Source organism: Pempheris klunzingeri, chromosome 18 (genome assembly GCF_042242105.1).
Source record: "Pempheris klunzingeri isolate RE-2024b chromosome 18, fPemKlu1.hap1, whole genome shotgun sequence".
Lineage (NCBI taxonomy): Eukaryota > Metazoa > Chordata > Actinopteri > Acropomatiformes > Pempheridae > Pempheris > Pempheris klunzingeri.
The window spans coordinates 8,696,250-8,723,709 of NC_092029.1; the positions used below are offsets into that span (position 1 = coordinate 8,696,250).

The 27,460-nt window shown below is 43.8% G+C and overlaps 3 protein-coding genes across 3 annotated transcripts; all 3 read right to left on the bottom strand.

Annotated features, from left to right (window-relative positions):
* Window positions 1-2,631: 2,631 nt before the first annotated feature.
* Window positions 2,632-7,958, bottom strand: LOC139217449 (uncharacterized protein KIAA0408-like). Its single transcript, XM_070848746.1, has 6 exons — window positions 7,716-7,958; window positions 6,415-6,685; window positions 5,153-5,488; window positions 4,578-4,657; window positions 3,569-4,487; window positions 2,632-3,461 (listed from the first exon to the last, which is right to left on the bottom strand). The coding sequence occupies exons 2-6, from the start codon at window positions 6,556-6,558 to the stop codon at window positions 3,219-3,221; spliced, it is 1,722 nt and encodes a 573-aa protein (XP_070704847.1). The 5' UTR covers window positions 6,559-6,685; window positions 7,716-7,958; the 3' UTR covers window positions 2,632-3,218.
* A 2,169-nt stretch (window positions 7,959-10,127) lies between these two features.
* LOC139218169 (microtubule cross-linking factor 3-like) lies at window positions 10,128-15,275 on the bottom strand. The gene is made up of 8 exons (XM_070849727.1): window positions 14,487-15,275; window positions 13,616-13,840; window positions 13,131-13,289; window positions 12,881-12,949; window positions 12,004-12,273; window positions 11,535-11,915; window positions 10,381-11,043; window positions 10,128-10,238 (listed from the first exon to the last, which is right to left on the bottom strand). The coding sequence occupies exons 1-8, from the start codon at window positions 15,273-15,275 to the stop codon at window positions 10,128-10,130; spliced, it is 2,667 nt and encodes an 888-aa protein (XP_070705828.1).
* A 4,235-nt stretch (window positions 15,276-19,510) lies between these two features.
* Window positions 19,511-27,039, bottom strand: LOC139217496 (very long chain fatty acid elongase 4-like). Its single transcript, XM_070848808.1, has 7 exons — window positions 26,818-27,039; window positions 24,986-25,077; window positions 24,161-24,348; window positions 23,007-23,087; window positions 21,439-21,610; window positions 21,160-21,287; window positions 19,511-20,768 (listed from the first exon to the last, which is right to left on the bottom strand). The coding sequence occupies exons 2-7, from the start codon at window positions 25,050-25,052 to the stop codon at window positions 20,487-20,489; spliced, it is 918 nt and encodes a 305-aa protein (XP_070704909.1). The 5' UTR covers window positions 25,053-25,077; window positions 26,818-27,039; the 3' UTR covers window positions 19,511-20,486.
* Between the last annotated feature and the right edge of the window lie 421 nt (window positions 27,040-27,460).

Consider the following 27,460-nt stretch of genomic DNA (forward strand, 5'->3'; position numbering starts at 1 on the left):
AACCCTATGTAGTAGAAGAAATTTAGATAACTGAGATTATTCTTTGTAAAAGTACTTTACTCTTTGTAAGTAAAAAAATATGAAATGCACATATCTATGCAAGCAAAGTATGGCCGTGGCTGCAAGAAATGATTTTACAATGTTACCATAACATCACAAGTTAGTTTTTTCAATACCTCAGAATAGAGGAGTTGTTTTCTCAATTATTCTCTTATTTCTATAAGAAAACGAAAGGTTGTTTTCCTTAATATAACAAATTTTGTAGTCTCAAATTATTTGTCAACAGCAGGCTTAGCGAACTCAAATCAGCTCTGATTTGAGCTGATAACATCAAATCCAAGACAGGCGATATAAAAAGCTGTTTTTCTCACAGCAGACATGACTTATCACTGTAGGACTATTTACATTGATGAGGGCTCAGTTCCATTAAAAGTCCCAGTCAGCTATTCCACTTTTATTATGTTCATGGTTATTAATTGCACCTGTGCTTTTCTGCTATTGCATGTCAATATAAAATGTCTGCTGCAAAAAAAGGCCTATTTATAACACTGATACCCTGATGTCTCCTGGCACTGTACTTTAAAATTAAGACTGATGAGCTATTATTGTTTTAACAGAGGGGTGATCACCACCACTATTGGTTCACGTCTTTGGTGACATCACAGGACACAAATGCATGTGGGTGTCCTCTTATGTCGGGGCTGGCCACACACACACACACACACACTCCAGTAACTCATTCAAAAGGGCATATCAGCACCCTTACAATGATCAAAGTCATAAGGACAGATGCTGAGGCTCTACATCAGTACAGATGTACAGTTGGTAATATATCTTCATAAATGTGGATATATGAGTTGTGCAGGATTCCTGTACATTGGGAGCACCTGCACACAAAAGCATTATGTAAAGGTTGTGTAACCCATTAGAGTCCTAGAAGTTTTCTGTGCTGTGATGCAAAACTTTTGATGGGTGTTACGTCCTCCAGGGTCAGAGTTTGTGCGTTAACTTCGCCTGCTGACGTCACAGGAGCCATGGCTACAGTTCAGCTGTCTGCTCTTGTGTTCCCTTTCTTTCTCTGTCTGTCATCTGTCTGTCTGTGCTCTCATGAATAGCCTGTCCAGTAGAGAACATGCTGTGCCAAGCTCTGCCATGCCGTGTCTGCTTGCAGTCAGGGAAGCGGGGAAGACAGGAGTAGAGGGCAAAGGAGCAGGAGGAGGAAACGTATACACCAAAGAATGTATCTTCTGTACACTTTATACTGCAGGCCTCCAGTTATATCATGCAGACAGCAGCTTGCCAAGAGTTAGCAGGGGGTTTGATGAGGACAGAGGAGTGGTGGCCAACAGGACGCCTTGTTAAAATACCCTCATCTGGCCCAAGTAGGTGCCAACCTGTAAGATAGGCTCACATTTACACACACACACACACTCACACACAAACGGAGAGGATAGACAGGGAGAGACAAGAAGAAAAAGAGGTTACTGCAGAGAAGCAGATAGGGAAAGTGGACGGTCTTAAAACCAGTAAGGGTGGAAATAAAAAGGGAGAAATCATTATTTGACCAAAAACAGTGTAGAAAATTGACTAATGGATAGATTTGATGGCAGGACAAAGCCCTGCCATCAAGGGGCCAAACTAAATCCCAAATTTCTCAACATTTGTTTAATATTACATGTTTGATGTTTCATTGGGAGGCAGAAATAGCGATGGACAAGATGAAAGACAGAGAGCTACGGAGACAGAGAGAGGAACCAACGCTCCCCTCCTACTTTATTTATACCCCCAAAGACAGCAGGCTAAGATTTCTGGCACCAAAACACACGTCACGCTTGCTATTTCTGTCTGAGGTGCCACATAGCACCGAGAGGTTGGGTGACAGGGCTGAGGCATCATGGGGCCAAGGGACTTCCGTACACCCACTAAGCCTTTATGCGACATTTCACACTTTGGCCACCTCTGCCAGAAGGGAGCGTCTCTACGTGAATGTGTGGCAGAGCGTGTGCTTATGTGTGCAGAAAATGCATAGTTTATGGGAAAACTGCTCGATTCGTGTGCTTGTGTAGTTGAAATTGTGGTCTTGTGTGTGCGGGAGTGTGTGTATGTGAAACTGAGAGTGTGTTTCCTCACCTTCCACGGAGCACTATGAGATGTCAGGGAGGCCAGAGGTTGTTGATGCAGTCTTATGAGGCGAGAAACAGAGAGCATGAAAATGATCCCGAATGCTGCGGGATGTCTGTCTGTGCTGCACACTGGATATCCTGGTATTGATGCATCAGTGCTCTTGATTACTTATATTCAGTGTGACAAATGGCTCTAAAAATATAATTAAATCTATATAATCTAAGCTCTCTGTCATACATGAGCCTCTAAAATCACTGTGTGTAGAGTAAAATCATGAGTAGTCCCTCAGGTATGTTTGAACCAGTTGATGTGTTGAAGTTGGTGGGCAGTTAGCTCATTTGCAACGGCGACTGACACTACTTGAGCTGCCACTGCGCTGGCATGCAGGGAGCTGCTAGTGTCAGATATCCATAGACTTGACATGCAGTAAATCATCAACACCATGAAATATGACCGATCATTAATAGAACAATACAATGCGATGCTGCAACAGAGAGAGACAGAGTCTTTATGTCAAAGCACTGTCATATTTATTACCAAGAAAAAAATACATTAAAGGCATATCATAGTCATTTGTCACAGCTGTTGTTCGAACATCTTAAATATATTACTTTGACAATATGATACAGTAAAACACACTGTTGTTGACAGTTAGCAGATTGCTGCTGGGAGCACAGTTGCGAGTTAGTCGGCTCCTACTGGTGGCCAGGTCGAATTCGATTCAACCTGGCCACCACGAGGATTAAACACATGAGCACGCACCCTCAAACTAGGGCAGCATGCAAAATCTCAGTATACAGAAAACACCTGAAATTCTATATTAAAAAAAAAAGAGGAAAGTGGATTAGGAGGAACTGCAACAAAGCAATATGCTGATGTGTTGGCAAAGGTTTGGCACAGAAGAAGCAAAAAGCCACGGCAACACTGGAGAATGTTGAGGATGTGTTTTATATTGAACATTGCATCGAGGTGAAATTAAGCATTTCTTTGTAACTCTTGTAAAGCATTTTGTCTGACAAAAGTCCTTACTATTTACACAGAGAGAGAGAGTTTTCTTGGAGGAAAGGAACAAGCTCTACTGAAATGGAAAGGTATCACATAATGACAGTCTCAGTCTGAAGAGAATAGGAAATGGGAGGCCGATGCTTCAGCGCAGGACTTGGGGTTCTGGTCATGGGGCTAGGGGTGCGGGTAAGGGGGCTTGGGGGACGGTACATTGGGCCTGATGGGGCTGTGATCCTGGCAGTCGGGGTGCGGCTGGCCCATCTGGAGGGAGGTCGCTGGTTGGCTGGCCGTGCTGGACGAGAGAAGCTCTTCTTAAGTTCGGCTGGGTTTACCTGAACACACATAATGGGACCGGTGTCAGCTTGTACAGTATCAGCACCAGTTTCATTGGTTGCTTTTGCAGAATTTAAGTGAATCAAAGTAGCAGTGAAAACCCTACCTGCTGTGGCTCCTGTCTGTAAGCTGTGTGTACTGCTTTGGGACTGGAGCTGTACTCATGTTGGATCTCCAGCATGTCCAGCAGCTCGATCAGTCCTTCATCCCTCACTCGGCCACAACCTGGAAACTCCTGTCCTGCTAACCCTCCCCTCTGGATCTTCTGAGCTCCAGAAGAAGCACTTGAGACCCTGTAGTCCATTTTGGGCTCCGCATGCTGGGACGCAGGCTTTCTAGCTCTCTCCCCAAGAGCCAGTCCTCCATCTCTGTCCGCCCCACTGTTAGCCCTGGGTCTAATCTTTGGGCTCCCGGCCACCTGTGGTCTCCTTTGGGACTGTTGAGGACTCCGCTGGGACCCTTTAGAACCACTGTAGCCTCCTCTGTGATCCTTGTGGTTCTGTCTACCAGAGTCTGATACTAACCCCCACTCTTGGCTGGGCTCTATCGCTGCTGTCAGCACGTCAGAATCTGCTTGGCATTTCTGGGTAGGCACGCGCACGGGCGCCCTGCCGGTGGCTGCTGCGGCTCCCAGAGCTCTGCGCTGACAGCCGGGTGTGGGGCACTTTGGCTCCAGGGCCGGCCCCTGATGGGTCACCACCCCTGATTCGGTGAGCATTTTGCCCTCGTTTTCATGAAGCATGGCTCCAAACTTCCTGAGAACTGAGGGACTGCTGCACTTCCTATCTCCCAGGACGCCAGCACTGAAGGGCTTCCTGTCCAGAGCGGGAGATTCAGCTTTTGTGATTGGGAGCTGCGAGCGTGGCTGCACAGTAGGCGTGTCCCTTTGTCCAAGAGGGGGCTTGGAACCTGTGTTTTCTTTGTTGGGGGAACTCTCTCGGCGGGACGAGCTCCTCACGTGAGACACTTGGTTCTTCCTGTTTTCAGCCTCCTCAAAACTGCCCAAAAACTGCTCCTGACCAACCCTGAACCAAACAAAAATAAGATTAACGGTTGTTTCCCTCACATCACATCACTCTTTTAAATGTCCATGAATCCAGGGTGACCTCACTTACCTTTCATTTCCAGAGCTGCTTCTGATCTCATCCTGGTATGCAGGAATGTGCGGGCTCACTTTGATTGTGTCACTGAAGCGCTAGGAGAGATGGGAAATATATATTTAAAAAACCATCCGACATCAATCTCCACATACTATATTTAAAAGCTTTTAACTAGAATGAGCTACTTCAGGATCACTGGCAAGCTTTCGTTTACTGTACCTTACCAAAACTGAACCTCTCCTGACCCTTGATCATCACTCGATATAGCACTGCTAAAACTAAGCTGATCTACTGTACTTCAATGTTAGCGGCGCACGTGGCTTTTCATGTGGACTAGGGAACGTCTTGACTGCTTTGTCAGGAGTTAGGAAAGTGCACGGGTTGGGAAAGACCGCTGTAAAAGTATGTGAGGCTTACTCCTATCTGGTAACCTGTGTGTGTAAGCAGACTTGAAGGAACCAGCTAACTGTAATCAATATCTTCCTGACTGAACCCCTGCTTTGACTCATATCATATCCAACTATCTGGTTTCGTGGTGTCAACAGAATGAGGCATAAGGCAGGGAAATGATAAGAATTGCCTTCACTTACCACATGGCGAGCTCCATTGTTCTTTCGACTCATTTGCTTCTCCTGCACCAGATAATCCTGCAATAAGTCTCCGATCTCTGAAACGCCGCTGCTGTGACAGTAAGCGTAACCATTCTGATGACTCACAGGGTAGCTGTACCCATTGGGGCTATAGTTACAGCCGTTACTATAGTGATGTGGCACAGTAATAGCTCCAGAGTGATTCTTGCTGTGATGGCCCGGCGCAAAAAGACCATTACCATGGTGCCCTCGGCCACACTCCAACTCGCCGCCATTTTTCTGGTTGTCAGTAGTGATATCGTTTGCTCCTCTGCGGGCCTGAACTTCACAGTACAACTGAAAAATAAAAACAGAGGAAAACATAAATAACTCCCTGCTGATTTCCTGTTAATTAATTAGTGTTTTATTCCTCAAATACCGAGCCCGATAATCTGCGTTTCTACACACGCATATTGTAAACACCTTCATGCAAAACACGACAGGAACTGTGTTTAGACAACAAACAAGTCCTATAATTATCGTAAAATCATTGCACAGCCAAACCTATATTTATGATCAGCACATGTTATTCCACTTTGCACAAGCATCTGTTTCCCATTGCAACTTTTAATACTTCCTTTAGTATCCACTTTCAGACTCTGTGTGTGTGTGTGTGTTCAGCATGTCTGTCAGTGCTTCAGAGTTTAATTAGCTTGTTAACATTTGTCTGTATCATTGCTCCAACAAGGCCATGAGGTTGAGTCAGTCGCTGCACTGCCAACAGTTTATTATGGTGCACAGGCGGACACGCATGCACACACACACACACTCATTACACCAATTAACACACACTCAAGGGATTACAGAAGCATAACCTGGAAACAAAACCATTAACATGTTCACACACTCCAGTGTAACATGTGTGAGTAAAATGGTGTATTTGAGGCCAACCAACTTTGGACAATTGTTAAACTCTTAAGAAAGTCTTAGTGATTCTATGCAGCTGAATTTCTCTGTTTCTTGTAAAGTCATAAATGGCTTCTACAGTTAAAGATACAGGACAGAATTAACCATGAAAACAAGCTACTTTAATTTAAACTCTACATTTCTGTATCCGTTGGTGCACGATTGTACAATAGAGATCAATCAGAGGAGAAAGGAAAAAATGTATTAAACTGACATTGGTGTGTAAGAGATTTTTCTGAGATTTCAGGTAAAAAGTCAGCTTGAGATAATCATTTTTGGATATTTTTGTCCACTCATTATTATATATGAAATCTTACCTCTTCGATTTTTCTCTGGATGTCCTGCAGCTGGTCTTCCCATTCCTGCATCTCTGAGTCAAAGTTGTCCATCAGCTCAGGCCTCTCTTGCCCCCATCCCCGGCCGCTGTGTTCCAGCCCCCGCTCCAGATCAATGGCTGCCATGACGCAGGGCGCTCGATATCCAGAGGCCTTTTTAAACGGCAATTTCCCCTTTCTCCTGTTTCACTTTCCTGTCAGAGGTCACTGTCAGCTGCCAGCGAGGGACAAAAGGATCGATAGCCTGGAAACACTATAAAGACAAAATGCAGGGGAGAAAAAGAGGGTTGGCATAATTTTTAAAGAACCAAACAAATCCTACTTTCAGCTTATTTTCTCTCTATTTCTTTGTCACTCAGTCCCTCATTTTTCTTAGGCAACTGACCATTCTTTACAATGCTTGAATTAGAGTTCTGTTACTTGTCTCTGCTGCTTAAATGACTCGTTATGTTGGACACTCTCTGCCCTCACCAAGGTCAGGCATTCATGGGTGTCAGGTCCAAAATTCACTGGCATGTACTGTGAGCCTACCTATACAGCACGTGTGGATGCAAGTATTGCATGACAGCATTGGAGGTGTTGAGACTCGTGGTCACTTTGACCTCCAGCCTGCCTCTGTACGCCTTGCGACACGAGAGGAGAAACTTAACCTAACCTCTGGGTTTCAAATGCAGGGTTCAAAGTCAAAGTCTTGTCAAGTCGTATCTTAGAAGTATAATCAAGGTTGTGCCTCAGGTGTTTCCCCAAACCCTGTAAATGTGACCTGGTCAATAATGGGACCGATTCACTACATACTGCGTCAGCTCCTATCAAGTAAACTAAGTCAACCAGGGTTTTGTTGTTGTTGTTGTTGAATGTGACAAGCATCCTGGTCGAAAGTGCCCTTATGTACCAGCCACTTCCCTCCCATGTGTGATGCAAGAGTAGGGATATTAATAATCTTGTAACTATGCATAGTAATCTGGCTGCACGACCTGTGCGCATTGGAGAGGGACAGAGTGAGTGTATGTGTGTCACTGGCACAGAAAATTTTAAAAAAAGATGCACATACAAAATATAATATACGATATACAATATAAAATAAATATGGTTAAAAATGAAATGAAGAAAAAACAAATTTTAAAAAAATCACCATGAGGATAAACATGACGACAGAGCAACTTCAGCTTTTGCCATCCTTGCTGTCTACGATGTAAAATGTTCAGCCCGTAGAGTTAAATTAAAATTATATCGCTCCATTTTGCACTAAACCATAATAACCACATAATTACAGCTGTCCTTACCTGGCTGAACACTAAAGTTTTCACTGCCCTCCGGTAAAAATCCTCAGTCTGCTCTAGTCCCTGCGCGCTGTGCGCTCTGTCCTCTCCAACACATCCACTCCCCTCGTCGCCAAGGTGCCAAGTCCCCTCTCTCCTGTGGATCCCTCGCTTTTCCTCCTCTGTGTTACGTAAAACCCCGCGGACTCGGATTTAAAGGGCCCCCTTCTTCTAGTCACGCCTCGGTGTCGGGGTTAAGTCCGGAGCGTCGATCTTAAAGGGTAAACAACTCCTGTTCCAGCCGGGGTACCCAGCCTTTATACCGCTCCCCAGTGTTTACGTGAGCGCGCCATTGGAGCCGGGATCATGTGTCATAATGTCAAATTTATTCCAGCATTTGAAGTCTCCATGGGACAACTGTCGTCACCAGCATCCTGGCTAAAATTACCGGGGCTCACGGAGAGAGGGAAAGTGTTTACATAGCTATTTCAGCTGCTGCAATCTCCCGGCCAATAAGCTTCTCTGTTGCTACTCTGCTTTAGGATGCTTGGGCAGATTTTGTCTTGTGACCATGTCCGACTGCAAATCTTTTTTTTTTTTCAAGGGATGCCAAATGGACGTGGGTGACACATTGAGTAATAATGTGTCACAGTCAATTATATCTTTATTGAAGGTAGTCACGAAAAGGAAACTGCAAGATGGATGCCTGGCATGTTTGGCAAAATGTCAGGCATTTTCTTTTATTCTACAGAGACTTTCAATGTCATCTAAGTTCGAGTGGCATTTTTATTGTTTTACAATCATTTCTGGCACATTTTGCAGAATGCTAACCAATACAAATATCACAGGTTTCAGATACTGTGTGTAAATTTAGCAAAAGAGCAAAATGTGTGAAACATACAATATCCTGGAGTAACCAGAACCTGTGACTGTGCTCCTGACTCATCCTGCTGCAGTGACGCCTGTAGACAGTTGCTACTGTTCATCTGCCACACCATCAGTTACTAATGCCTGCCCCCCCCCCCCCCCCCCCCCCCCCTCCGGACAAGTTCCGACATTTGGCACCAACATGATTATCAGAATTCCTTCCAGTTCGAAGCCCCGGGATCATCACCATTATTCCTCCACCTGTTGTGTTCCCTAATAAATAACAAATCATTCAGGAGTAAAGGAGGGGGATGAAAACAAACTTTATCCTTACTTTACCTTGAGGCAACAACAGCAGGGCAGTAAAGACAGTGTTGTTCTGAAAAACAAAGGAGAGTTGACGGCTGTCATAACCTGTTACATGAGGAAATATATTTAGTAACAAGGTTAAACCAGGACATAAAGCAGCATGTGAAGGCGGTTTAGGCGTCCTCCCCTACAGTCTTGTGACCTTAAAGCTCTAAGTATTGAAACCTGTTATCATATGTGTAACCACATGGTCTCAACTCAAAGGTCCACTTACTAGCTTTTCAGGACTTTTAGCCACATCTAATGTGTGGGTTATCTTGCATAGTTTCACATTCTTGAAATACATTTTTTCATTTTCTTGTCGAGGAGATTGTTGCTGTTTTCAGGTATGCTAAATATGAAGGTTAAGCCAGCTGCAGTTAGCTTTACTAGCTAGCTTAGCATAAATATTGGAAGTATGGGGAAACAACCATCTCTGTCCAAAGTTAAAAATGCACCTAGCAACACCTTTTGAGCTCACTAACATGTTTTAACTTGTTTGTTTAATCCGTGGAAAAACTGAAATGTAAAAACAAAAGCCAAGCTAGCTCTTTCCCCCGGGTTCCCTCTCGTTATGCTAAGCTAAGCTAATCCGCTTTTGGCTCTAGCTCCACGTTTAGCATTTAGACTTAGTATATATAGTGGTAAATTATTCTTAGCGACAAAGCAATTAACTGTATTTCCCCAAATGTCCAAATATTCCTCCGAGATAGACATCTCATCCATCTGAGGCCGACATGGACAAGAGGTCCTATAAATGCTCCTTAGCACCCTTGAGTTAAAATTATTTTGTCACACTTGAACTTCAAACTGACATAAATCCTGAAACTACTAACACTTGCAAAAACAGAGGACATATTATGTGACCATATTCTCTTTGTTGATTGCTGTCATGCAACAATCTTGTCCCTACTGTGACACATTGACGGGACAATCGTCACCTTTAACAGAACTGGGATAGTATCAGTTCCAGTGTTGTTATACACACAGTAACTCACCTTGTTGAGGGACTGGCGTGGACAGTGGTGTGTTATAGATAATGAAGACTCCAGTGTTGAATCTAGCCACTCCTTCTTGAATGTGACTGCAGCCTTAACAAGTGCTGAGCTTTTCCTGTGCTTTTGGTTACCTTGGCAACAAAGGATGCGAGGAATAAAAAAAATAAAAAAATCAAAAGAGCAAAAACAAACGGGGGATGATGTGAATTACGGGAGGCGTACATCACAGGACAAAGAAAAGAGTAAAAAGAAAGACTAGTTTAAAGATGGTGGCGTAAGAGAGGGATGAGAATAACACGAGTATGAGGATGAGTAAAATGATAGGCTGGAACATCTGGGCGGAGGAAACATGAAGGGACAAACCATGACGGGTAGGATTAAGTGAGAACAAGGAAGAAAAAGAATCTGCATTAAACATTTTGAGACTTTCTACATGCCACCATAAAACTCATACACATCTTTAATCTTTGTCTCACCGACAGTGGCTCCTCAGCCTCCCTGTCTTCGAGCCTCGGCACTTCTAGTCGGTCTATGAAGGCCTGCAGTTCTTTCCGGAAAGCCTTCATCTGAGCGTTAATGCGATAAAGCAGCTCATGCTCCCTGATCCTGCTCCCATCTTCTTCTCCACCCTCCTCCGCTCCTCTCCCGTACATCAGGTCGCCATTTGAAACATAGACCCTCGCCTCTGAGATGACAGTGGACGTGTCAGCGATGAGCCGGTCGATGGTCCGAACAAGCCTCTCTGCTTCCACACGAATGTCAATCATTTGCTGTCTGTCGCGCAGGCTGCACCGACCACCGGGCAGGAAGCGGGCCAAGGCAGAGGAGGCGGCGCCCTCGGGCCCCGTGGGGGTGTAGAGGCCCCGCGTGGGCGTCAGGCAACGGCTGCTGCCATTATTGTTTCTGACCTCATCTGAGTCACTCTCCCCACCTACAGGGCCCTCGCGTTTGCGATGCGGTGGGAGGAGGCGAGAGGAGGTGGAGTCCTCGTCACTCTCACGGCGGCCACTTGTCGCACCGCCAGCATCGCTCTCTGCGTCGCTGTCACGCGGGCTGGGCCGCAGGGAGAGGTGGGAGGCCAGGTCATAGCGCTGCATGTTGGAGAGGAGCACGCGGTTCTCGTACTGCAGCTGCATTACCTGAATAAAGACAAAGATGTTTAGTGACAGCATTCTGTGATCAGATTCTTACAAAATAGGCCACAATGAGCAAAGATTTAGAGAGGAGGCATAACAGGATCCTTTTTAGCCACATGAGCGACTCGACTCTATGGAGGGAAAAGTCTGTCTCAGAGAGATCCTTCATCACTTGGTCATATTGGATGGATTGCCATAAAATTAGGGACAGATATTCATGTTCTGCTCAGGATGAATTGTAATAACTTTGCTGATCCTTAAATTAATAAATAGATTAGCATTTAGCTCAAAGTGCTGTTGTGTCTAAGAACAGCCTTCTAGAGGCCTAGCTTAACTGTAGGCTTGTTTTTCTATCCTTGGTCAAAGTCCTACAAAATACAGCATAATTAAATAAATAATTTTAATGTGAGATACTTAATATTTATGATCATAGTAAAATCAGTTTCAGAATATTTTTTTATATTCTTAATGTCACTATTATCAATCAACAATACCTTGCCACTGAGGTCATTAATCTGTAGCCTTGCTGCCTTCAACTCCTCCTGCAGGGCTTCCGCCTTTGCTCCATCAGACCCTGCACCTCCTCCCGTTCCTCCCCCATGCCTGCCGCTTCCCTCATGGGTGCCGGCTTTGAACCGTAACTTGTTGAGCTCTGCGGTCACTCTCGTGTTTTGTTCTTCAGCATCAGCCAGGTTCCTCCTCAGCAGCTCTGCCTCGTCCTCCACCAACTGCAGCTGCTGTCGGAGCTCCGTCAGGTCATCACCGAGGGCTCGCCCTGTGCCCGACCCGCCCATCGCTCCGCCCCCTGAGCTTCCGGCGCCCTCTCCTTCACCACGGAGGTCATCGAGCTCGGCCCTCAGGCCGCGGTTCTCAACCTGTGGGGTTACAGGGAGAAAAGCTCAATGCTCACATGACTGAGGTACTATTTCCTCAATAGACCCATGTAGCATTGTCTGCGCTTACCTCCAGCTCGACTATTTTCCTCCCCAGGATGTTGGCCTCCTCCTCCACCAAGCGGAGCCGTAGCTTCAGCTCTGACTCGCGGGTGGTGGGTGGACCCCCAGCCTCTCCTTTAGGGTGGGTGCTGTCCAGTTCGCCATAGAAAGAGCGGTACTTCTGCAGCTCTTGCTCTAGACGGTCCTTCTCTTTGTCAATCTTGGCTGTCTTCTTTCTCATAAGCACGGCTTCCTCTTTGATGAAAGCCAGCTGGCACTTAAGGTCCTCGTTGTCCTCCTGGAGCATACAGAGCACAGACTGTACTTACAGCAAATACCAACATGCATTAAAGCAGAAACAGTTAAAACCTAATCCTAAAGCTGGCAAAGTTGGTCTCTGCAATAAGACATAAAGATGAAAAGATTTAAGCTTAAAGAGAAGATTTTGTACCACAGTCTGAGCTAAAACGTTATCTATCATTCAACCAAGAGGATGTTTGACGTCTGCTAAGCCTAAGTAATTGCTGGAGCTCTGCAAACTCTCAATTGAATATACTTTTCTTCCTCATGATTGGAGCCCTTACTTTGGCCTTCTGTGGCTCGAGGTGAAAATGCGAAATGTTTGACTTGAGCATCACATGAGGACGTGAGCTAAACCTGAAGGATCTGTGTATGTGTTTAAGTCTTATCGATGTCTGGAATTCATACATATTCACGACACTCACAAGTACGAGATAATTATGCAAAGATGAGATCACACACTATGGACAGTGATACAGAACAGCAGATCCAGCAGCTCCTTAGATGATTGTCTCCAGTGCTTAGGGCTAATGTGACTGCTGATTGCAAGAAAAAAGAAGAAAACATTGTGGGAAAATGATTATTCATTTGTGGAAACATCTCACCTCTGTGGGAGTCTGTGCTGCTTTCCTGTCTGTCTTCTGGATGTCCTTACTTCCTCTTCTCTTTTGAGACTGAAGGAGGACAGTGAATGAGTATGTAAACATTCATCACGTGTGCATTCATCGCACTCTAATTTGCGATGCTTTACAGCTTTTTTTGGGCTAAGTAGGGGAACTGTACCCCAACAGAAAGATCCAAGGCTATAAGATCGTCAAATTGAATTATTTTGTGTGGATTAATGGGCTTTGTTACCTCTTTGGTTTTGTCTAGTTCGTTCTGCAAGGCTTGTTTGGTCACCTCCACCTCTATGAGTTTCTGCCTCAGTTTTTCATTCTCCTCCTCTGTCTTTGTGCGCTTCTCCTCCACCTTCTCCAGCTCATGGTGCAGCCTCACAGACACATCCTTCGCCACCTGCAGCAGTTATGGTGCAATTTCATTAAAGCATTGTTTAGCTCATGTGTAGATATAATTTTAGGACATTTTCTCTCAGTGGTAGTTTACACATTTCTGCACTTTTTAATAAAGTCCTACAATGGCATTATCATTATGCATTAAAACAAAAAAAAGTAAAATGCAGAGGAATCAAAGCTACAACGAATGCAATGTATTCACCTGTGGCTGTCACCACATTGAAAGCCTGCATACGCATTCGTGCAAACACACATCCTTGGGACACAAAGAACCCAAATCTCTGGAAAACTGCACCCAGACAGAGCACCCTCCCCTTCGCTCTGTACCTTCAGGTCCTGCTCCAGACTCCTGAGCAGCTCCTCATCGATCTCTCCCGTCTGGGCGTAGCGCATCCTCTTCCTCTCCGCCTTCCTCAGACGATACTGCAGGATTCTGCAGTTCTTATTGGCTCTCTCGAGCTCACGCCTCATCTCCTGCAGCTGACAAGTGTCCTCTTCGTAGAATGTGTCTCGCATCTCGTCCATCTCTGTCCTCATCTCCTCAATTTCACACTGGTGGGTGCACAGTAACGAGTATGTGTCACAGTCATGAGATGGTTAAGATTAAGTCGTGGCTAATCTCTGCTGTTTATGATTTTAGAATCTGACTTTTGACTCCACAAATGGAGTGATGGATGCTTTGGACTCAGACTAGTGTCTGATTTAAAAAACAAAAAAACAGTTAGCTGTTTTATCTTTAGCACTGTCTCTTCTATGCTGTAGATATTCCTGCAACTGCCAACGTGGCACATATAAACATGCAAATCCAAGCTGCTGACTCCCTTGTTCGTCCCTCATTTTGACACAAGACATCATTGATCCTAGCAGATCAATAACAATGTGATCAATAACCAATTAGTCATCTGTAGCCAGTGTATTTTCAGTTTAGGTCTTAGCTTTATATTCTGTGAAGACATGACGGATGTTCAACAGACAGATTGCTGTTTATTTATCTGCTCAATCAGTGATGACACAGGGTTTTATGGACCCACAGACTTCAAATATAAACATTTTCTGCCATCCTTATATGACTAATCAAATGTAGACTCCTTTACAATTCTGGTGAGGTGGCAAATTATGTTTTTATCCACCAAATTGTATATGAACTCTTTGCTGATGACAGCAACAGCCCACATAGAAAAAATAGTATGCATTAAACCTTAAGATCTTCATTTTCCTCTAGCAGCCTCTCCATCTCGTCTTCATAGGCCTGGTCCTGCTGTGTCACGGACCCCGCCTCTGTCGCCTCTGCAGCCGGCTCCAGCTCCGCCACTGCGGCCTCCTCTGCGCCCACCATGTCCGTCTTGGTTTGCATCTTCGCACCGCTTCTTTTCAGTCTCTTCTGTAGATGGAACTGGATGAGTTCAGCCTGTAAGCATCCTCCTCTCCACAGTCCCAAACCGAGGCCCGCGCCGCAGCCCACAGACGCGCCGCAGCCCACAGACGCGCCGCTCCTCTCCCTCCGGCCGCCTTCCTCTCCGGGTTTCTTCCCTTTCTCCTCCACGGAAGAGGAAGACGAGGCTCTGCCGGGCAACAAACGCCGGGAGGGGTCACCTTTAAGGCAGGAGAGGCGCAGAGTGTGGCGACGGGCCGATGCCGATGAATCTACCGGATCTTCCCCGACAGCATCCGCCCTGTTTGGTGTAACCACATCAGCCTCAGCACCATCAGGATGAACAGATGCCCCGCCGCGGCTCTCGGGCTCCCTCTCCCTTCCGTCAGCGGACCTCAAGCCCTCCCCCACCCCGATGTTCCTGCTCCTCCCTGCGGATAGAGGAGACCTGGACCTGCCTGCGCGCCTCTGAGCTCGCTTGGTCGGCCTTTCCTGGGCTGTCGCCGGTGAGGGAGCCCGGTGCTGCCTCCTCCTTCCTCCGCTATTGTCTGCTGATGATGCTGATGATGATGATGATGACGGAGGATCTGCAGCGCCGCTGCCGGCAGGCTTCATTTTCTGCTCCACTGTAAATAAACTCCAAACAAAACCTATAATTCCTTGTTATTTATCATTCGTGGGACTGAAAATAGTTACATAGAAGAGCCAAACTTATTTAAACACTAAGCAAAGCTCGGATTAACTAAACTATAACAACTAAAAAGTTTAAACTCAGTGGATGAGTGAGTGAGCCACTAGATGCCGCCTTTCTCATCTCATCAAGAGCCACAGCCTGACTTTAGTTTACTTGTTTTGACCAGGACCTGAAAAGATGGGCTGCAGCCTCCTGGACCGACATCCACTGACCGACGTGTTTATAAAAACTAAAATGAATCAAAGTCCAAACTAATGCATTTTCACGCAGAGCTCCTCCACATAATGGGTGAGTTCTTACCGCAGAGGCCTGTGCTGAGTCGCTGACACGGGGCACCACCAGGCACTGCAGGGGCACACTGACCAAATGACGTATGGATGTACGTCAAACCAGGAAGCAAACACACAACACCCCCAACACCACCTCCTCCTTTATTTCCTTGGATTTTTGTTGTTGTTGTTTTTTTACTTATCTGGGTCACCACTAAAGAAGCAGCGTCTCTTCCTGGGGTCCTTCCCTCAAAGTAGAATTAGTCTTATTGGCTACAATGAAGCAGGCTGCTGTGTTGCAGGTCGCACAAGGTTTAAAAAGAGACACTGTAGTGTCCAGCGTATTTACAGTTTGACCCATAGCAGGGACTAAAAATACGGTCATCTCAGCCTCTGATGCTTTAATTTCGACCGTCCTCTTGTGATTAATAAACTGCAATAATATCACACTTAATTCAGTGCCCCTCTGCAGGACTGAACCTCAATATGAAGTACTTTAATAACACTTTGAAGCCCTTATCGTTTGAATTTAGAATGTTCAATTTACATAGCAGTAGATACAGTATCGCCAAGCATGTTTATAAGTTCCATATTTCCACTTAATCACATTATGTGCCATCACGCCTCATCTGCTTCTGATCCACAGATGCAATGTGCCTAAATTCAGGCCCAGCAGAGGGTGCTCTGCACATACAAAACGGAGTTAGCACAAGCTCTGAAGGCAATCTGTCCCACGCAGACGGAGAGGCAGTAAAACGCTGACTGTTTCCACTCTGTAAGGCTAGAATGAGCTCCTTAGTCATATAATTGCTAATGAGATGAGTGAGTGACAGGTCAGGTTTGCAGAGATTTACCCTCTGCAAACTGACCCTTCACCGTCCAACAGACTCTGAGAAGCCTGAGTGTGTCAGTCGATGAAATGATGAAGGCCTATATGCAGATGGGTGTCAAATTAAAGGAAAAACCTGAATACATGAGCGGAGAAGCATAACAAATGCAGTTGCTTCCACACAGGAGCACTGCATGGTATGATTAAGCGTATATCATGTTCTGTGTCATGTGTAAAAATGCTAAACACGCCCAGTTGACTGATTTTGCATTTAGATGCAAGAGGAAAAGATTTAAGAGACCTTAAAAGAAGGTTTAACGTTGCGGTATGAATGAAACTGATTGACGGCACACATGCTTGTGCATTAGTGTGACACGTAGGGATAAAGAGTGGTGCAGTGCATAAACCCCTCATTACAAAGATGGATGTGCATATGAGAGTTAAGTGGTGCAGTGGAGTCATCCCTCATCGTATTCTCGACAAGTGGGCAAGTTAATTTTTGTCATACGCTGAGAGAAGAATGCAGGCCTGAATACTCGACCCTGACAGTGAGGGGATCCAGTGGCTCTTCTATTCTGTGGGGGACATTTTGCTGGCATGGTTTGGCTGCATTTATTGGGAAGGATCACTACAGATTAAAACACTGTTGTTCTGAGTGATCACTTTTATCCTGTGATGGAACATTTCTATCCTGATGGGAATGGTCTCTTCCGGGGTGACTTCCAGGTGCCAAAGGGCACAAGAGGTGACTGTATGTTTTGATGAGTATGAAGATAATAGAATAATATGCTCTGGCCTTCGCAGTAACCAGATCTCAACCTTATTGAATGCCTAGTGTTTGGGAGATTTTGAACGGACGTGTTAGACAGCGCTCTCCACCACCATCAACAAAACACCAAATGGGGGAATGTCTTTTGGAAAGAGTTCAATCTCTTCCAAAGTGCAATGAAGCTGCTCTGGCGGCACAACTCATTTTATGCCTTTATGTCAGCGATAGCAGTGGTCCATCCGTCCGTCTGTCTGTCCGTCCCATTCTCATGAACACAATATCTTTGGAACGCTTTGAGGTGAATTCCTCAACTTTGGCACAAATGTCCTATTGGGCTCAATGATGAACTAGAATTACATTTTGGTGGTCAAAGGTCAAGGTCGCTGTGACCTCACAAAACATGTTTTTGGCTGTACCTTGAAGAATTCATACATTATTTATGGAAAAATGACAAAATATTCAACCAAATATCTAATAGGATGAATTTATGGTATTTTATATCCAAAAGGTCAAAGGTCAATTTTACTGTGACATCATAATGTTCTGTAAAAACACTTTTCTGGTCATTATTTATCACCATAACTCAGGAACAGAACAACAGAATGTAACAATTTCGACATCTGGCTTGATACTGAATTGGTGACAGTAATCTTGGGTGGAGACAGTCATGGATGTAAACACTTGTTGGCAGAGGCAAACAATCACTGGGTGGTAATTCTAGTTTCTTTAATATATCACCTGTCTGTATATGTACCACATTATTAAAGGCAGAGGAACCAGTCATTTGTTTTATATGTAAATACTAAATTTCTAGAATTTCCCCCCCGGGGATCATTACAGTATTTCTATCTATCTATCATCTATCTATAGGGATGTATGAACTTATTACTCTATATCGAAGTGCACTTGCAGTACGCCTATATTAGTTAATCTCTTAACAAGGTCTATGCTGTCTGTGCCTAAGGTCTATAATATGTGAGTGCATACAGGTATTTGTATTCACATTCCTGCAGCAGCAGGGATGCGGGTTATAGTGACCTGTGCTAAATGCCTTTGATAGAAAAGCCTCAGCCCTTCTACAATCCTCTTAGTCCCTGGCTTAGATCCCTCTGTGTCCCCATGGAGGACATACGCCTCCCTCTTACTCATCTCATCCAGTCTATCATTCACGTCCACACCCTTAGACCTTCCACCTCCACCCTGATGCCATGGGTGCAAAGAGACAGGTGGTGGTGCACCAGGATAAGATGTAAGTGGTGCATGTGCAGTAGCTTGGAAAGAGGAGGATGTGGAAAAATGTGGCTAAGCATGAAAAAACCATAAGTGGCCTGAGACATTAAGTGTCAGGAATAAGAGAATGTGTATGATATGAGGCTTTTGGACAACAGGAAAAGGATAGTGGATGAATAATTTAATAGATGCCATTAGCAGAGCCACAATGTGATGAAGGAGCAGTGGGATACAGTGCTTTTGTCAAAGGCTAATGAAGAAATGGATGGTGAGTGTGTGGAAAAAATATATGGATTAGAGGGAATGAACCAGGATATTAAATTCAAAGAAAAGACATCCCTAAAAATCGTATTCACTCTGTCCACCATCCCATGTAAGCTCATGTATTGTGTGGTAATTTGCACAACACTATATCAAAGCCAAATGTTAACTAACTCATATGGTTTGAGAGGTACAGTAGCGGCTTGATGGCAGATTAGTAAAGGCTTCTCTTCCAGTGACCTGCTTTCCTGGGTAACTCATGGAGTGACGTGGAAATAAGCTCTTTTGGAGCTAAAGCCAATTTACCCCCAAAGATTAGGGCAGATCTGTCTGGACAGGCCAAAGACCCACAGCCTACCTCTGCCTCTCACACACACCTATAATTGTCCTTTCCATCTCGTAGATCCTAGGATGGAAGAGAGAGAGAGAGAGAGAGGGAGAGAGAAGAAAGCAGAGGAATGAGGAGAACGAGGAAATAGGAAGATGGGGGATGTGAAGGCTTCAGCTCCAGATTAGGTTTCTAATTGGTGACATCTTGATCCTATATGTTTAGTGCTACTTTAGCAGTGAAGTATCCGATTTAAATTGCTTTTGCAAATGCATGGATTGTGCGCACATCCTCACACCAGAACTAACACAAACACACACACATATAAGCTATGGGGTGCTGACATTGTCTTTATTTCAGTTATGTGTGCAGCCAGAAGCTGTGTTGATTGAAGACAATGAAATAACCATTTGTTTTCTTTAAAAAAAAAAAAAGCTCTTTTCAGGATGAGTTTCCCTTCAGTCCTACATGGCAGTGAGACAACATTGAGCTGAACTTCAATCTCTTATTCTTGCACCTCAGCTACATCACACAGCAAAAATAAATAAATCATGTGGACCCACACAAAAATATTATAACAAAGATACCCACGAATTTGCATAAACACTAAAAGAAACTACAGTCTCCCCTCCAAAGTGTTTCAAACCAGGTTTTTAATTCACAATGAACACAAACAAAATAGCATGTCATTCTGTAAATGCAGCACAGTTATATCAGTTTGAGACAGCGGAGAAATGTAAAGTCCATGACATGTTGGATTTGTAGATGGTGTAGACGAATGAAAAGTAGTTAAATAAAATAGATGGCAAGAATGTGTTGTGATATTTCGTTTGCTAACATTGCACAACTCTAAGTAAACAAAAAAGTCCCCCCCCCCCCCGAACCAAGAAAAAAAAAAACTTTGGTATAAACATCTGCATGTGTTGTTGGTAATAGTTAAATTCATTAAAACTCTTTTAGAGCACTATAAAATAAATTAGCATATTAAAGACTATTTAAGCTTTCATTTAAAACAATACTGGAATCCAGAGTACAAAAGTTGGAGGTGAATTTTGGTTGGTAGGTTAGCTGATGCTGAGCAGTTTGTAGGTCTTTTAATATTTTGGTCCTATTACGGTCCAAAACACAGTTGGACAGAAGAGCGCGGAGCCTACATGATCAGCATTATGCTTTTCTTGATTATTAAAAAAAAAAAAATCTGTTATGGAGACAACCAACACCCCTCTCTTCCTCAAATCCAGAAACCCTTACAGACACACACACTGCTACTCTTTCACCTGTCCAAGTTGGTCAAAAATCACATCCTTCTACATTATTCGCAGGGATGATGATGCCGATCTTGTTTTCAACTTCTCTGCATATCCCTCCCCTCTCCTCCCTCCTCCTCTGGCCCTTAAAAACAACTGTCCTCTTCCTGTTAATCGCCAAGCAAGCTCTCCTCCTTCTTTACTCCCTTTTCGCTCTTCCTTTCTTTTGGCTCTTCCCGTTATCCTCCGTCTCCTCCGCTTTGCTATGACCGTTAGTTACCATGGAGGTGCCATTTGCGACGGGCTTGCCTCCCTTCTGTGTGGAGGAAGGTTTGCGTCGGTAAGCGTGGTAGTAGAAGTTGGCGAAAAGGATGATGAAGGTGACGGCGTAGCCAATCAGAGCCCACTGCATCCAAGCGGGGAATGGGCAGCCAGTGTAGAGGGAGTGGCCGGCGTGGCCGATGGTCACGTGGAACTGGATCTGTTGAACACACAATATGTACACACATAATACAACAACACTGCCTGAAACGCAGTAAAAATGACTAGACAGAAATCAGTAACAAACTATGGACTTGAATTTATCTTTCCTGCTTTTAAATTTGGTGCATTTTGCTCAAAGACAAATAAGACAACAGATTTAAGTATATCTCTGTATTTGTCTTTTTCTAGTGCCTCTAACTACAATGTTATGACTTTAGTATAACAGTATAATCGCTGCTTATAGCATAATATACTTTTAAGGAGGGTATTTCATCAAATGCGTCTTCTATCTGCACAAATATGCTTTGTTTTTCAAAGAGCATTGCTTCGGGCTGGAGCCTGACAGCCACAGAACACACACAAAACCACAGCTCCGAAGTGATACCCACCATCTGAATAATGGTGAGGTATTTCTTCCACCAGAGGTACTTCTGCATCTGAGGCCCCAGTGCTGCCAGACCATAGTAACCATACATGAGGACGTGGATGGAGGAGTTGATAGTCGCACCAAAAAATGCTGTGGAGAGAATGCGTTGGATCTGAGTTAGTATCAGATACGGAGGCGGTGCTGTTTGTTAACGGTTAACGTGTAACTGAGTGCCGGTGCTTTATGCAGTCGGACGGATTCAGCAGCTGGATATTATAAAAATCACGATCTGGTTACTTACATTGTCCACCGGGGACCCACTTGATACCGATCCACCAAAGGATGAACATGGTGCAGTGATGGTAGACATGGAGGAAGCTGACCTGGTTGAACTTCTTTCTCAGGATGAAGAAGACTGTGTCGAGGAATTCCACTCCTTTGGAGATGTAGTACCACCAGAGAGCCGATGCTATCTAAAGACACGAAACAGAGTGGAGTGAATTACTGGAGCCCACTGGGCTGGATCTTAGACACCAACAGCACTGTATGAGACGGCGTCTTCGACAGATAGCAGCTTCAGACTGTGAATACAATGTGCAGACATTGCAGCAGACACCTACAACTCATGGCAGTCACTTAAGGTCCAAGTTAATCAGCCCTTTAAAGCCTCTGTCTGATTCCAGACATGTGGGACTGTTAAGTGAAGTATTTGTCCTGCAGAGTACAGTTGCAACAATTAATTGATTAATAAATTACTTGTCAGCTATTAATCCCCAACTATTTTGTTAATCTATTAATCAGTTTGAGTAATTTTAGCATGAAAGAAACATTCTCAAATCCTGATTCTCAAATGTGAATATTTTCTAGGTTCTTTATTCTTCTGACAGTGGTGTGGACAAAACAAGACATTTGAGGACGTCACCTTGCTCTTTGATTTTCTGATATTATATAGGACAAACAACTAACTAATAAATTGAGATGTCACAGCCCTTCTACTGAGAGCAGCTTTTAAAAATACTGAAAAACAAAACTATAATCTTTGACGCGGGTAAAAGATAAAATCGAGGAAAAGTAAGAAATGAAGCTTAAAACATACAGTAAAGTAATATTATATTGTAGGATTGATACTAAGAAGTAAAGATCATAGTATACTGAGCCACTGAAGAGCACAATAAATACTTGGTCACTCAGATATCATATATTAAGAGTAATTGTATCACATACAGTATATTGATTCTATTCATAGTGATGTTAAAAAATGATGCAGCTCCGTTAACTGAAATCAATATTTAAATTGTATTAAACTGTACACATATCTTATAAGACACGATGGGATGGCCATCAGTTTAGAGTTTAGAGTTTCATTGATAGATTTTCATGTGAGGAGACCTGCAAACCAAAGGCTCTGCAGATGTATTCACTAACAGGACGTCCCACAACAACATGTCACAGAACGCAGCGAGTGTGTTGTCTTATTTAGCTCTTCATCCTGATACACACGTGCACACAGATGCTCTCTCTGGCATCGTGCCACCATGAAAGAGTAAGGCCTGAAGGTGGAGAGCGGGGGGGTGGAGTGTTGCGGTGGTGAGACCAATTACTCCCGCCTATCTGAGTACCGACCACGCCCTGTTTGACCTGAACTCACTAGAGATGTACAAATGTTTATTTCTCTCTGTAATCTGAATTCACTGAAACATATACACCACAGAAATGGCCATCTCCTTAATATCAACAGTAGGATTCCACTGCTTAGCATGCGCTAAAGTTAGAACATGATTAGTCAAATCAAGTCTATTTTCCCAAGATGATTTTGGTGCGTGTGAATCTATGTAGTGGCATGGGATGTGTGTGCTGGAGGGAACTTACCCTGACTTCATTGACATCGTTGGAGTATTTAACAGGCTGACAGAGGTAGCTGTACCCGGCTGCTCTAGAGCCTATAAGGAGCTGATGGGGAGAGGGAGGAAAAGGACAGCGGTCAGAAAGAGGATGAGAGGAAAATGGCTGACATTCCTAACTCTGATTTGGAGAAAGCAACACCAACTGCAGTGAACGATATTAATCCCTGTTGACACCCTTTTTTTTTCTAAAAAAAGAGCATCTTAACACTAAAGGATGCTCACAGAACTGATGTACAGAGCAAGATGTAAAATACTCAAGTGTTTTTTTTTTAGGATTTAATGATTTGCCAACAAATTTTTAATTTTCTTAGAAAGAACTGAGAGCTATTAGACATTTCTTTGCTACGGTAGAATCCATCCTCTGCTGCTGGAGATGTGTCATTGGAGAGGATACATCACAAAACACAAAGCATTTGTACATCATTTGCTGTAAATAAGTAATCAGATACACAACCGTTTGCTAGGTGCTCTGCTGAGATAATATGTAGACTAGGTTGACTATTCATCCATTTAAATGGCATATTAACGTGGTTCAAATGTGAGTAATTATGTTGTATCTTTACATTCAGTAGTAGGTCACTGGTGTAAGTTTCTCTACAACATCCTTGTTTTCTCAAAAAACACAGACAGATGCTTTTTGTGAGACTGCAAACACACAACATACAAAAAGCTAAATGAAACATGCATGATTACTGAAAACGAGTGACAGCCACAGAAAAAGCACCTGCAACGTGTCTTTTGACTTGTTAGGAGATCTTATTTTAGAAGATTGTGGCAGAGTTGAGATGACTGCCCTCTATATGCAAGTTTTATGTAATGTAAGTTTTTACAAGTCACATTTTTTGGAACCTTTTAGAGTGACAGAGTCTAGAAACACAGGACGGATTTACACAGGATTCCTTTTTTTACTAAATGTCTGCAAAGCACAGATTGACCATTACATGGTGTTTCTTCAATGTAGTCTTAGGAAAAGCCCTTTGGAAACACTGGTATTGGGAGAACTTATTAGGATCTTATTACTTAGTTAACACATCACCCTTTAAAGACTATGAATCTGTGTTATGAGTCATGTGCTCTCTGTACTACATGACGTCATCCACGTGCCCTTCCGAGCCTCACCTCTTTGGCGATGTAGAAATTGAGGACCACCATGCTGAAGTTGTAGACTATGAGGGTCTTCCTGAGTGTGTAGGGCTGGCGGTCCTGCATGTATCTAGGCCCCGCCCACAGGAAAAGCAGGTACAGGCAGCTGATGACCAGAGTGGGGAGGGGAGACGACATCATCGGCCAGTTCTCCACCCTCTTGTCTGGGGAGAAAAAGGGATTAAATTCAAGGGTGGGAGGGAGAATGGTAAAGAGACGGGATGGCGATTGTAAATGTTGATTCACACATTTAACGCATACAGTATTAAGCTTGTTACAATCAACCCACCCATCCTCCCATATACACAACTATAGAACATACACACACTCTCCCACAACTTTTTTAAACCACTTGACACTTTACTAGTACATTTATAACAAGATTTTGCCCTATTTGTGCATTTTATCTCAAAACATACAGGAGCAGTGCACAGGAACAAGTCCCCAGTTTGACCATATTAAACTACTTATTTGGAGGTGAAAACAAATTGAATGTTAAAATTATTACATAAACTGCATGTGGCTGATTCCTGCTCTGCATGTTACCTGCTATCCTTCTCCAGTGCAATGAATAATCGTAATTTATATAAGTCACACTTCTAAAAAGACAAAAAGGTCAAACTGGATACTTGTCTTATCTTTTCCCCAGCTGTACAAGTGAGCTGGTGACTAAAGTCTTATCATTGGCCACAAGATTTACCCCATGACAATGATAAACTATACTCTATAATCATAACTATAATCATGCATCTGAAGTGGCACAGTGCTCTTATGTGATTTAGTGAATAGTGAAGATCTTACCTGCTATAGAAAGGCCCCATTTGTAAAATTCTACAGTGTCGTTCACAAAATGTGTTACAACCTCCATGGCTCTATCTTTGGTCTTGATTATACTGTGGGAGGGAGACAGAGAGAGAGAGAGAGAGAGAGAGAGAGAGAGATGGGGGGAAGGCAAAAGAGTCACGCAAATGAAATTACAGGCCGTACGTTCCTTATAAGTGTAACTAGTTGCATGAGGAGCTACAATACTTAATCATTTTGTGCTCTTAGTACTTGTCACTCTCTACAAATACTCTTCTCTGCCATACCATGCCATTAGGCTGTACCAAGTGAGAGCTGTTTAGATGGGGATTTGCATTGTGCTGTGTCACAGAATATCCTACAGCATGAAGTTATTCGCCTCATTATAAATTCATGGCTAAAGTTTTCCCATTTTGCTCTTTTCTGCATTGCTGTAACCACCCTAAAAGACAACACCAGGCCCCTCTTTGCTCGCCCTCGTTTGAAACGGTATGGTAACATTATCTTCTACAAGACGCTAATGCACTTTGCATTGATTCGTATGATTGCTGCACAGTCACAACAGTTTGAGATAATCGTAGGAAATAGGATGGAGAATAATGGATAATTCATTTCCTCTGTTTCTGACACTATTCTCTCTCTTACAGATTAGATGGATGGATGGATGGATGTATTTAAAAATTCCTCAATTAACCTCTTATATGTTACTGACAGGACAAATATGACTTGTAAAATCTACCTTAAAGTTAGTCATAATGGTGCATCAGCAGAGAGAGATGTGTTTATTGACTGTAATTAAAGCAGCATTACATAACAAATACTTCGCATCCACCTGAGAGCAGGTGTCTCAATATTAATCTATAATTAATCCCATGAGTCAGATCAGCTGTCCCTTAAATAATTAATTCCTCTGTGCAGCGGCTGGTGGCCATCAATGAGTGTCCGCTGGCAGGAAAGTGCTAGAGCAATAATGCACATGGCTGTGAGCACTATATAATCTGCAGAATGGACCTTTTTTTTTTTTTTTTTTTTTGCAGGACCTCATATGATAACACTCAGGGTTTAGTTTAGTTGCAGTTGGCCGCGGATGGAAATGAGATAGAGAGGGTTAACGGGGTTTGTGCGCACACAAAAAGACAGGGGCGCATGTGTCAGCAGGTTTCGGTCGGACCGCTCAAGAGGCTTAAATTCAATTGATCTACGAGCTTAGATGTGGGCCTAAGTACAAATGCCCAACGACCCACACGCCTGTTGATGGTTATCTGCCTGCATGTGCGATGGCACACTAAAACAGCCTCCATGAGGAAAATGGAGAATAAAATTTGCACACTGTTGGAATAACACTGTTATTGTGCATTTGCAATAATAATAATGCAGCATTAAAAATACCTCTCACGACAGCCTGATGTATTTTGAAATAAGTCCATCCCATAAAATCATTTAGGCTTATTTTTATCTCGCGGATGTTTGGTTAATCCAAATGTGCTCAGGCTTAACAGGTGGGTGGGTGAAAGGTGCTGAGAGCGAATGAAGATGAGGATAAAATTAGCTTCCAAACTCTAAAAATGTCATGAAACGTGTCTCCTGCTACAGACGTAGAAATAATGGATATGTCGTGAACAAAGGGCTGGGCTCTTCTCCAGCAAAGCTACTTCAATAATCCCCCAAATAAGACTGAAAGGTGGGACTAAGCAGGTTTGGAAAATAAATGCCGGTAAATCATTCAGCGTGCGTAAAAACAAATTACAGCAACACAGCACACACATGCACACACACACACACACACACACACACACAAACACACGATGATAAAAAACGATGCAGTTACTCACGTCCTCGATATTTAAGAGCGTGTAATGACATCCGGTGCAATTTGATGCCCAACTCCTCTCACTTACTGCTTCAGTCCTCTTCTCACTGCTAATCAGTCTCTACAGCGCACCGGCTACAGTTCGACATTAAACAGCAATTTGGCAAGAAACTGGACAAGGCAAGTGAAAATCTATGACTAAGATAGGCCAATTATGCATTCAGTCCGTTCCGGCCGCTCAGCCGCCTCATCTTCTTTGCAATCTCCTAGACGCCGAGGAGCCAGATGGCATTGCGCATGCGGGAATCCACTCTCGTGTCTCGTGTGCGTGTGCGCACTAGCAGTGGGCAGCTCGTGGCTACTGGATCTCTGTGATAAAGACAATTAACTACTTCCTTTTGTGCATCCTCGGTACTACGACTTTATAAACGAAGAAACAATTATGCAATGAACCAAAAAACGAATTGACCCATAAGAACCCACGGTGCCACAGACCTTTTAAATATTCTGGAAATGTCCCTTTACGGCTTTATCCTTGAATTTAACTCAAGAAGTCCCAAAGTGACAGCTACTAAACATCCTGGTGCAGTCATGTGACCCAGTGTGTCAATTTGTGTTCCCAGGACACCATTTCCAAAATGATGGTCTGCCTGCTTAACACGTGT